Raw genomic sequence first — 10,936 nt, forward strand, 5'->3', positions numbered from 1 at the left:
TGGATGTTAAACAGTTCTCTCTATTCCTTTTGACGCTCCATTACTGTGGTCATTTAAGCCATCAAGCTGTTCACAGAAGTGGCCTGTAGCAGAGGGCAGGAATTACAGCATAACAGGCAGGCTGGGAAGGGTTACTACTAGAGATGTGAATCGGAACTGAAATCCGAACCGATTCTGGTACCGATTCACATCTCTAGTTACTACTATTAGTGGCAAGTCACAACATCACACATTTCATCCACAAGTATCTGCACACAGTCTGGCCGATACAGTAAAGTCCGCGGGAGAGCGGACGAACGCCTGCTCTCCCAGCACGCGCACCGGCCCTTTGCCGGTGCGCGCGATGCAGTATGCAAATTAGGTGGCGCGGTAGAAACGGGGAAAAGGAGGCGCTAGGGACACTATCACGTCCCTAGTGCCTCCTTTTTCACAGGAGCGGCGGCTGTCAGTGGGTTTGACAAGCAGATACTCAATTTTGCCGGCGTCTGTTCTCGAGCCCGCTGACAGCTACGGGCTTGGAAACCGGACGCCGGCAAAATGGAGCGTCCGGTTTTCGGCCCGACAGCCGCGGGCCGAATTTTTTTTTTTTTTTTTTTACTCTTTGGGACCTCCGACTTAATAATCCCCATGATATTAAGTCGGAGGGTGCACAGAAAAGCAGTTTACTGCTTTTCTGTGCACTTTCCCGGTGCCGGAAGAAATTAGCGCCGACAGCTTGGCTGCACATTTTACTTTCTGTATCCCACGCGCATACCTAATAGGGCCATCAACAAGCATTTGCATGTTGAGGGCGCTATTAGGTGTCGCAGGTTGGACGCGCGTTTTCCTCCCCTTACTGAATAAGGGGTAAGGGAAAGTGCGTGTCCAATAGCAGGCTAACAGTGCGCTCCGGAGCACACTGTACTGTATCAGCCTGTTAGTAAGTCTGGCAGCTCGATCTACATTTTTCCCCCTACAAAATTAAAGAAAACAAAATAATTTAAATAGACCTATACATTATTTATAGCTGTAAACAGAAATATATTTGTAGTAGTCAGAGCCCACTCCAGTCAAACAATTGATAATCCATAGATCATAAGGTACATTCATGTATATTTTTATATTGTAATGGTGCAATATAATGGAGAAATTACTTACCTGATAAATTTTGTTTTCCTTAGTGTAGACAGATGGACTCAGGACCAATGGGTATAGTGTACTCCTGATAGCAGATGGGAGACTGAGTCAAGATTTCAAGCTTACGTCAGCCTACATATACCTGTGCAGGAAGCTTAGCTCTTCAGTATTCTCCTTGAAAAGCAATTGTGGATATATGTGTGTTTTAATAACTTGATTAAGTTGGTTAACTAGGACTGGTTCAACTGATTTCCAAATTGGAGACCACCAGTGCACTCAACCAAATAACACTGACACCCAGCAACTAGGGTGTCTTGAACTAGGGGTAATATCTGGCTTACCCGTGCTTGTCTTGTTCTTGGGAATAGTCACCCGAGGTTTCTGGATTTCGGGGCAGCTGTGGGCGGTGTGCCGAGTCCATCTGTCTACACTAAGGAAAACGAAATGATCAAATAAGTAATTTCTCCCATTTCCTAGCGTGTAGCAGATGGACTCAGGACCAATGGGATGTACAAAAGCTACTCCCAAACAGGATGGTAGGCTGCCCGTGACCCACTTAGTACTGCCCTTGCAAAGGTTGTGTCCTCCCAGGCCTGGACATCCAAGCAGTAGAAACTGGAGAAGGTATGTATGGAGGACCACGTCGCCGCCCGACAGATCTCGGCAGGCGACAGTATCTTGGTTTCTGCCCAGGACACTGCCTGGGCCCTTGTAGAATGGGCCTTGACTTGTAGAGGTGGAGGTTTCCCTGCCTCTTCGTAGGCTGCCCTGATTACGTCTTTGATCCAGCAGGCTATGGTTGCCCACGAGGCTGCTTCCCGTTGTTTCTTCCCACTGTGAAGGACGAATAGGTGGTCCGTCTTTCATACGGATTCCAATCTTTCCAGGCATCGGACTAGAAGTCTGCCAATGTTTAGATGGCGAAGACAGCGTGAGTCTTCAGAGTCCTTATGTTCGTCTGGAGATGGTAACGATATGGTTTGGTTTAGATGAAATTGAGAAACCACTTTCGGGAGAAAAGAGGGGACCATGCGTAATTGTATGGATCCCGGTGTGAACCTGAGGAACGGTTCGACAGGATAGGGCTGGAAGCTCGGAGATGTGACGGGCTGAACATATTGCCACTAGGAATGCAGTCTTCAAGGTCAGGAGCCACCGTGACAGACCGCGAGTAAGTCTGAAGGAAGCTCCCGCTAGGAAGTCTAGTACTAGATTGAGATTCCATAGGGGCACCGGCCACTTTAATGGTGGTTGGATTTGTTTGACCCCTCTCAGGAAGCGAGAAACATCTGGATGGGTTGATAGACTGATGCCGTCCACTTTGGCTCTGAAGCAGGCCAGCGTGGCCACCTGAACCTTGAGAGACAACCTCTTCTTCAAGCAGTCCTGCAGAAATTCTAGGATCATGGGGATTTTGACTGTCCATGGAAGGATCTCACGGTCCTCACACCAGGCTTCGAATATTCTCCATATTTGTATGTAAGCTAGAGATGTGGAGAACTTGCGTGCTCGGAGCAAGGTGTCAATCACGGCCTTAGAGTATCCGCTCTTCAGGAGAGTCCTCTCAATGACCAGGCCGTAAGAGAGAATCGGTCCTTGCCGGAGGTAAGCAGAGGGATCCCCGCAAGATGTCTTCGCATGTCTGCATACCATGGCCTTCTTGGCCAGTCCGGGGCCACTAGAAGTACTAGCCCCCTGTGGTGTTCTCTCTTGTGGATGATCCCGCCCAGTAGTGGCCATGGGGGAAAGCGTACAGCATGTCTTCCTGTGGCCAGGTCTGGAAGAGGGTGTCAATTCCCCGGGATTGCAGTTCTCGTCTGCGGCTGAAGAACTTGGGAACTGGACCAGGTTGCCAGGAGATCCATAGCTGGGGTTCCCCAGCGATTTACTATCAACTGAAAGGCTGTGGTCGACAGTGTCCATTCCCCTGCGTCTAGACTCTCTGCTGAGGTAGTCCGCAGTGATGTTATCTTTTCTTGCGATGTGGGCGGCCGAGATCCCTTGCAGCTTTGCTTCCGCCCACGCCATTAGGGGGTCTATTTCCAAGGACACCTGTTGGCTTCTGGTTCCTCCCTGGCGATTGATGTAGGCAACTGTTGTGGCGTTGTCCAACATGACTGACAGATTCGCCCCGGAGTCTGTGACTGAATTGTAAGCAGGCCAGTCTGACTACTTGGGCTTCCAGTTGGTTATGTTCCATCCCTACTCTTCCTTGTCCCATTGCCCCTGGGCCGTCAGTTCCTGGCAGTGGGCTCCCCACCCTCGCAGGCTCGCATCCGTGGTGAGCAAGATCCAGATCTGTGGGGGGATAGTCTTACTCCCTTGCTCAGATGGTCTTCCTGTAGCCACCATTGGAGCTGGCCCCAAACCTCTGCCGGTAGCTGGAGGTGAATGGAGTTCTGGGACATCGGGTTCCATCGTGACAATAGGTAACGTTGTAGTGGGCGCATGTGGGCCCTTGCCCATGGGACGACATCTAGGGTTGTCGTCATGAGACTGAGGACTTGGAGGTAGTCCCATGCCTTGGGGCGAGCATAGTTCAACAGTTTTCGCAACTGGTCCATCAGTTTCCTTCTCCTTGTGGGGGGGGGGGGGGGGGGAAAGAGAAGGACAACCTTGTCTTGCTTGGTGTCGAACCAGACTTCCATGTACTCTAGCGATTGGGAGGGCTGCAGGTAGCTCTTGGCTGTGTTGACGACCCACCTGAGATTCTGCAGTAGATTCATGACTCTGGTGGTCATCTGGTAACTTTCTTCTGGAGATTTTGCCCTGACCAGCCAGTTGTCCAGATACAGGTGAACGAGGATTTCTTCTTTCCTCAGTGTTGCCGCCACTACGACCATGATCTTGGTGAACGTCCAAGGAGCAATAGCTAGCCCGAAGGGTAGCGCCCAGAACAGGTAATGATGGTCCAGTATCGCTAAGAGTAGGAAGCGCTGATGGTCGTGATGGACCGGGATGTGGAGATAAGCTTCGGACAGTTCTAGAGAAGTCAGGAATTCTCCCAGTTGTACTGCCCTTATGACTGAACTTAGGGTTTCCATGCGGAACTGTGGTACCCTCAGATAAAGATTGACTGTTTTTAGGTCCAGGATGGGCCTGAACGTCCCCTCCATTTTGGGGATGATAAAATAGGTGGAATAGTGACCAGTATTTTTTGGTGCTTGGGCACTGTGGTTATTGCCTTTAGGCTGAGTAGTTTTGTCATTGTGGTTTCCACTGCCGTCCTCTTGGAGAGGGAGTGGCACGGTGATCTCACAAAATTTGCCTGGGGGAATGCTGTAGAAGTTCAGGTAGTATCCTTCCCGAATGATGGTTAGGACCCACTTGTCTAATGTTATCTCAACCCATCTTTGGTAGAAGAGGGTAAGTCTGCCCCCTATGGCTTCTTCCTGTGGATGGGTCTGTTGATTTTCATCGTGGGGTGCGGCTGGGGCCTGTACCTGAGCCTGCTCCCCTCTTGTTGTGTCTGTTCCAAAAGAACTGGCCCCTGCCTGCAGGGCGAGGTGCTTGTATGGTCTGAAGTGCTGGGTTCCTCTGCCCTTGGTTCTTCGGGGGAGGCGCTGATTTCTCTTGTTCCTGTCCTCTGGTAACCGAGGCACTGGAGACTCACCCAATTTGTTGGCTAACTTCTGAACAGGAGGGATCCTTTAAAAGGCACTCGTGAAGTTAGTCTTGGATGTCACTTGGGCTGACCAATTTTGGAGCCATAGTTGCCTTCTCGCTGCCACTATGGAGGAAACGCCCCTGGCTGAGGTGTGCACCAGGTCAGAGGTTGCATCTGTGAGGAAGGCTATCACCGGTTCTAATGTTTCGGCAAAGGTGGTTGCGTCTCTGGAGATAAGCAAGCAGGCACGCATCACCACAGTACAGCAGGAAGCGATCTGGAGGATCATTGCTGCAACATCAAATGACTGTTTAAGGATGGATTCCTGACATCTGTCCTGGGCATCTTTGAGTGCAGCTCCTCCTTCGACTGGGATGGTTGTGCGCTATGAGATAGCACAGACCATGGTGTCCATTTTGGAAATTGTAAGAGTTCTTTGGCTGTGGGTTCTAGGGGGTATAGGGCTTCTAGGGCCCGTCTTCCTTTGAAGCTGGCCTCTGGAGCATTCCATTCCAGGTCAATCAGTTGTTGTATGGCCTGCAGCACTGGGAAATAGCATGAGGCCTGACTGAGACAGACAAACTGGTTTCGAATTTGGCTCCGCTGTGGTACTCACGCCTGGAATGGCCAGCGTCTTCAGGATCAGAGACACGAGATCTGGTAACTCGTCTTTGGAGAAGAATCGCATCATGGTTTGGTATGGTTCCATCCCAGGGGGGTATTTCCCCTTCCTCCAGGGAGTCAGACTCTTCTCCCCTGAGGTGTTTGTGTCCCCCAAGGGGAGGTTTTTGCCTGGATGGAGCGCATCTGGATAGGTGCGAGAGGCACTTGGAAGGTCTTGTGCTTCTGGTGGGGACTGGGTCTGTGTCACAGGTGGTACCAATTGTGCCTGGACAAAGGTTTGCAGTCCTTTGAAGAATTCCACCCAGGAAAGGTCCCTGGGTCCATATTGAATCCAGTGGAGGCCCTTGAGGTGCCCCCGAGTGGGTGCAGAGTCGGAGATGCAGTGGTCCAGAGTACTATCATTGGTGAAGCCGGATCCCTCTACTGGCTGTGGGGGGCCTTGCTTAGGTTCCCCCTGAGCCTCTTCGCACTGCCGGCATAGGGCGGAGGCCACTTCAGGTTGTGCAGCTCTCAGGTGGCAGGCTGAGCAGAGGGCTTGTCCCGTGGCTTTCTTGGCTGGCGGTGCCATGCTTTGTGCGCGTAGAGTGGCTCAAAAAACTCGTCTATGTGCGTAGGTGCGCACGCTGGGCGGCTTAGTTGTGTCCTCTGGATGCGCCGACAATGTGCGTGCCTGGGCGAGATGTATGTACCACTGTGCGCACGGACCTATTTATGCACTCGAGCCATTTATGCGGGCCGCTATGCGTCCGGCACCGTTGTGCGCACAATACGGCGCCAAAGACCATGCAGGCAAGATTGTGACACCCACCCCCCACGGAGGGTCTCCATGAGTGTGGACCCTCGCACTGGATCAGGGTCTAGCCCAGACGGGGCTGCTCAACCCGATTTCACAGACTCCGGAGGGACGATCTGTGTGGCGATTTGAGCCTCGGAGACCGGAGATTTAGAAAACATTTTCTACTTTACCTGGTCTCTGTTTCCCGGTTTCGTGCCGGGCGGTCTCCGGCTGCAGGCGGGGGGGGGGGGGGGGGGGGAGGAACCTACCTTCACCACCGCGCTTGATATTGCACCCGCTGCCTCTAAGCCACCCAAGGGGCTAAGTCCACGCCGGGAATCGGACTGAGGCTTACCTCTGATGGATCCCAGAAATCACCTCAGGAATTCTAGACTGGGGGAGGGACCCTTAGGTATCACCGCAGGAGAGCAAGGCTCGTCTTGTAGAGGTAAGATTTCTCTCTTCTTTGGTTTGGATTTTCTAACAATATGCAAGTGTGTGTAGTGTCCCTATCTGCTTAGGAGACTGAGAAATATTGAAGAGCTAAGCTTCCTGAACAGGTATATGTAGGCAGACGTCAGCTTGAAATCTGACTCAGTCTCCCATCTGCTATCAGGAGTACACAATACCCATTGGTCCTGAGTCCATCTGCTACACGCTAGGAAATCTTCCATTTTCATCTTTGGGCAAGACCCTACTGATTACTGACTACTTACACCTCCCTGCTCCCTTATTTTTTCAGTTAATTTCACATGCAATTAAAATGAAAACATTAAGCACTTTTTTTTTTTTTTTTTAATTTCAGGCATGAAGGAGAGGCATTAATGACAAAAATAAAAATGGAATACTCACTGGAATGGGTATCCAAAGGAAGCTGTAGCTGTAACATTTTTACTAAATGTTGTATTTTTGCATTGCATAGAAAACTCAGTTTTGCCACTATAACCTCCACAGGTGGCAAATGCAAATATTGAGAAAATCTATATATAAAGACAACACAGAACATGCAATGTAAAACCTCTTTTATAATAAAGACGACATATTGAACTTAGATCCCTTTCAACAACTTTAATGTTATGTTTGGCAGTTAAACATGTAGACATCTCCTGCCCTCTGTGCCAGCGAACCTCGTGCAGGGGTGTGAACCCAACAGTAGATCAGGCCTCAGTGGGGCCAGGTAACTGGAAATTCAAAAGTAAAGAACAGAACAGCAAGATAGCAGTTTGGAAAGTGTTTTTTACACAGCACATCCAAGCTGCTAATCTGATTTTTTTCAAGTTCCGCTCTAATGATTAGAAAACTGCTGTCCGGGAATAAACATTACAGAAAATCTGGACTGTTGTGGTGCAAATATCCACGAATAATTTTGTTCAAATCAGATACCAACATAGCTTGCTTTAAAAAAAAAAACCCCATCAGGTCAATCTGCTTCAAACTAGATTTTCCATACTGCTCAGCACTTGGAAGATTTTTTTCACATCTTTCCCACCCCCATTGAAAATCAAGAAGTTCATAACCCTATAAAAGATGTTGCCTAGAATTCAAGAGTGAGAATTCTTCTGGCACTCAAAGCCCTTGGGCAGAAGGCCGTTCAAAGCCTTGAGGGAGCCAATATACACTTTCTATTTCACCATCTAGTGATGTGTTTCTAGGACAAAAGTAAGGATTTATCACTTTGGTGGACATCTTCCTGCATTCTCATAGAGAAGTGCTCTGCATTACCTCTCATAAGAGCATATTTAAAACACTATTTTTAAAATTTGATGATTTTAAGTGCAAAAGAAAAATTTAAAAAAGAAAAAAAATATATATAGCACCAGTTCCAGTTTCTCAACTACTACTCATAATCAAAGTTATGAGGTACCCATGCTGCAATTTAAGGCAATAATGTTGTGCCCTCCCACACGCCCCACTGATGGCAGAGAACATATTGCTGCCCTCATTGTAACCCTCTACACCAGAGCTTTCCAAACTTTTCATGTTGGTGACACACTTTTTAGACAAACATAATTTCACGACACGGTAATTCAGTCTACTAGTAAACCAGAGGTTAAAGGTTAAACGAACGAAACATATTTCAACAATTTATGTATGTTTCCTTAAATATATACATAAATAAAATGTTTCACGACACAACCTATCTCATGAAAACCTTAAATTTATATTAAAAATATATATTCCAAGATTCATGTTATTGTTATAATTTATGAGAAACAATAATAAAACAAATTGTCTGTCCCCCACACACTCATCTCTCTCCTCCCCCCAGCACATGTCTGGCCCCCATACACTCATATCTCTCCCCCTCAAGCACATGTCTGTCCCCCCCAGCATGTTTGCCCCCCACTCACTCATCTCTCTCTCCCCAGCACATGTCTGGCCCCCACACTCATGTACCTCGTCTTTTTGATTGTTGCCAGTTAAGTGCTTCACTCCCTTCCATGATCACCAGACACTGCTGCTTGCAGTCAGTACTCCTCATGGCCAGGCCTCATCGGCAGCAGCAGCCAATGCAAGGATGGCTGGGCTCGTTCCACCCACCAAGCCCCCCCAAAAAACGCGATTGACAGCAAAAATCACCCAATAATAAGCAACCCATAAACTGAAAAAAAAAAAGTGAATCTCTAGAAAAAAAAAAAGCCCAAACTCGCATCAGAGTTGACCTGGCTTGCGCGACACACCTGCACACTGCAGGCGACACACTAACGTGTCCCGACACACAGTTTGGAAAGCTCTGCTCTACACATACAGGTAAGGAGGAGTGACTTGACAGTCTTCAATGTCTTCTGCTCCCAAGCTAAATCATTATGATTAGCCACCTTTTTGAAAAATAATTCAGTGTTAACTACTTCAATAACCTTCCTAATTGTTAGCAAAGACGCCAATTACATATATCAGTTTGAAAAGTCATAATAGCTAGCATTTTCAAAACATCTTCCTGTTTCTTAGGCTCCTTCTGAACAGTCTTCTGTCTGGCTCCTATTTACTCTGATATTTTTTCACAGTTTCTTTAAATAAAAAAGATTTTCCCTTGAAGAAAATATATAAAAGGGATTGGATGGTAAGAGAAAAAGAGGCAGCAGTCACAGCATTTAGCATGGTGACCAAACTGTTGAGAATAGTTCTTCCAGCACGGCAACACTCCCAGATTTTAGAATTTCCTCCTCCAAGTCTCTCTTTAGACCCCTACCTTGTATTCCTATTTATGAAACCAGGTGCTTCTAGAAATGTATATTGTTTGTGGCAATCAGCAAAACAGTGCACTCTTATTTATACATAAAAAATGGTGGAAGTTTCTGAACAGGAGGAACTTACATGATCATCTATTTTTAAGGAATTAAAAAAAAAAATTCTCCCCTTCTGAGGCTGGTTGTAAGGCTATAGCCAAGGGAGAAGAGTAAAAAGAAAGGAGAAAAGTGTGAAGGAAACTGGACAAAAAAAAAAGGTGAAAAAAGTTCTAAGAGAAAAATATTCTATTGTGTATCTAAATTTAAGTTAAAAAGTGTTTTAAGATGTAACATTTTTTTCTTGAAAGTTTATAATCTATGTATATACAATTATATGCAAATATGCCACAGAACCTCAAATTGTGCTGCATAACCTTCTAATCCTTGGGGCACAATCACTGAACTGCTGTAGGAAACTAGGATCCTTGATTAGAACCCCCTGTAAAGCATAAAAGTTATCTTTCTGAATTCTGCTTGCCCACAAGAATGACTGGAAACCAATCAAGGTTCTGAATCATTTACTGAACATATCAACCAATGTTTTCATAAGATTTTCATCTTCCACCTCTACAGTTTGATACTGCAAGACTAATTTGTGAGAAACGACCCAGGCAAGAGATGATCAATAACAGATGTTTAATACATTCTTTTCTATGTAGTCACTATAATTCACATATGTAGACTATCGTTCTTTAGTCAAAAATAACTACATAACTTGTTTTAGAGTAAAACCCATCCAAACTGGAAAAAACTGACAGCTTAGAAATAGCCTTCCAGATTTATTTTCTTTTAAACCTTTAGCCAGCATAAACGTTTAAGAAGTAAAAAGCACTTTCTTCCCCGACGAAAGAGCCGAGATCGAGTGTTGGGTGGAAACAAATGTAGTAGCAATCTGCGAGATCTATTCGATGCCACCTGAGGAAGCGCTTGGAGCCCAGGGCGGACTCTGGAGCGACAGCAGGAGCCGCTCCTTCCCTCCGCCCCCCCGGAGCTCGTGATCCGGCCCAGCAGCTCCGTGCAGGCCCCAGCCTCTGACCTAAGCAGGTCTCTGCGCCGGCAGCGCCTCCGCGTCTCCCTTCACATGAAACGACTCTATCGCACCCACCCCGAGGTATCTCTGCAGCTCGGCCTCGCTTTACCTTCCCCACCCCAGGCCTAAAGGTGTGCCTGCGCCGCGGCCTCAGGTGTCCCTCGCTGCTGCCCGCCTCTGAGGTGTACCCACCCTCCCTGGCTCTTTCCTCAGAGCAGGAGAGCGAGCGCGGGCTCGGTCAGCGCCCCGTCCCGGACACGGCACAGCTCACTCACCCACTGCAGCACTTTGATGAAGCCGAGTGGCTCCTTGAGTGGAGTGAAGTCGACCTGCAGGCCCGCCATCCTTTACAACGGGAAACACAAAGACCGAGCCTAAGGGCGCACGGAGAGACGTCCAGCGGCCCCGCCTTCCCGCCGTACCTGCGTGACAGGGCGAGGTCCGGCCCGGGAAATTCCTTCCACACACACACACACACACACGCCCCCCACCGCGCGCGCCAGGAATGGGCTGTCGCACTGCGAGTAACCTCTCCCTCCGCGCCGGGGATGGGCTAT

The 10,936-nt window shown here is 48.1% G+C and overlaps 1 protein-coding gene across 1 annotated transcript in view; it reads right to left on the reverse strand.

Moving 5' to 3' along the window:
- Positions 1-10,881, reverse strand: part of SYPL1 (synaptophysin like 1) — a 39,283-nt gene extending 28,402 nt beyond the window's left edge. Inside the window, exons 1-2 of the mRNA XM_029615902.1 lie at positions 10,655-10,881; positions 6,975-7,102 (exon numbers count right to left, since the gene is read on the reverse strand). Coding sequence (XP_029471762.1) covers positions 6,975-7,102; positions 10,655-10,723 — 197 coding nt within the window. The 5' untranslated portion in view covers positions 10,724-10,881. The remainder of the gene's footprint in view (positions 1-6,974; positions 7,103-10,654) is intronic.
- Positions 10,882-10,936: the final 55 nt, after the last annotated feature.

Source organism: Rhinatrema bivittatum, chromosome 9 (genome assembly GCF_901001135.1).
Source record: "Rhinatrema bivittatum chromosome 9, aRhiBiv1.1, whole genome shotgun sequence".
In the NCBI taxonomy this organism is placed as follows: Eukaryota; Metazoa; Chordata; class Amphibia; order Gymnophiona; family Rhinatrematidae; genus Rhinatrema; species Rhinatrema bivittatum.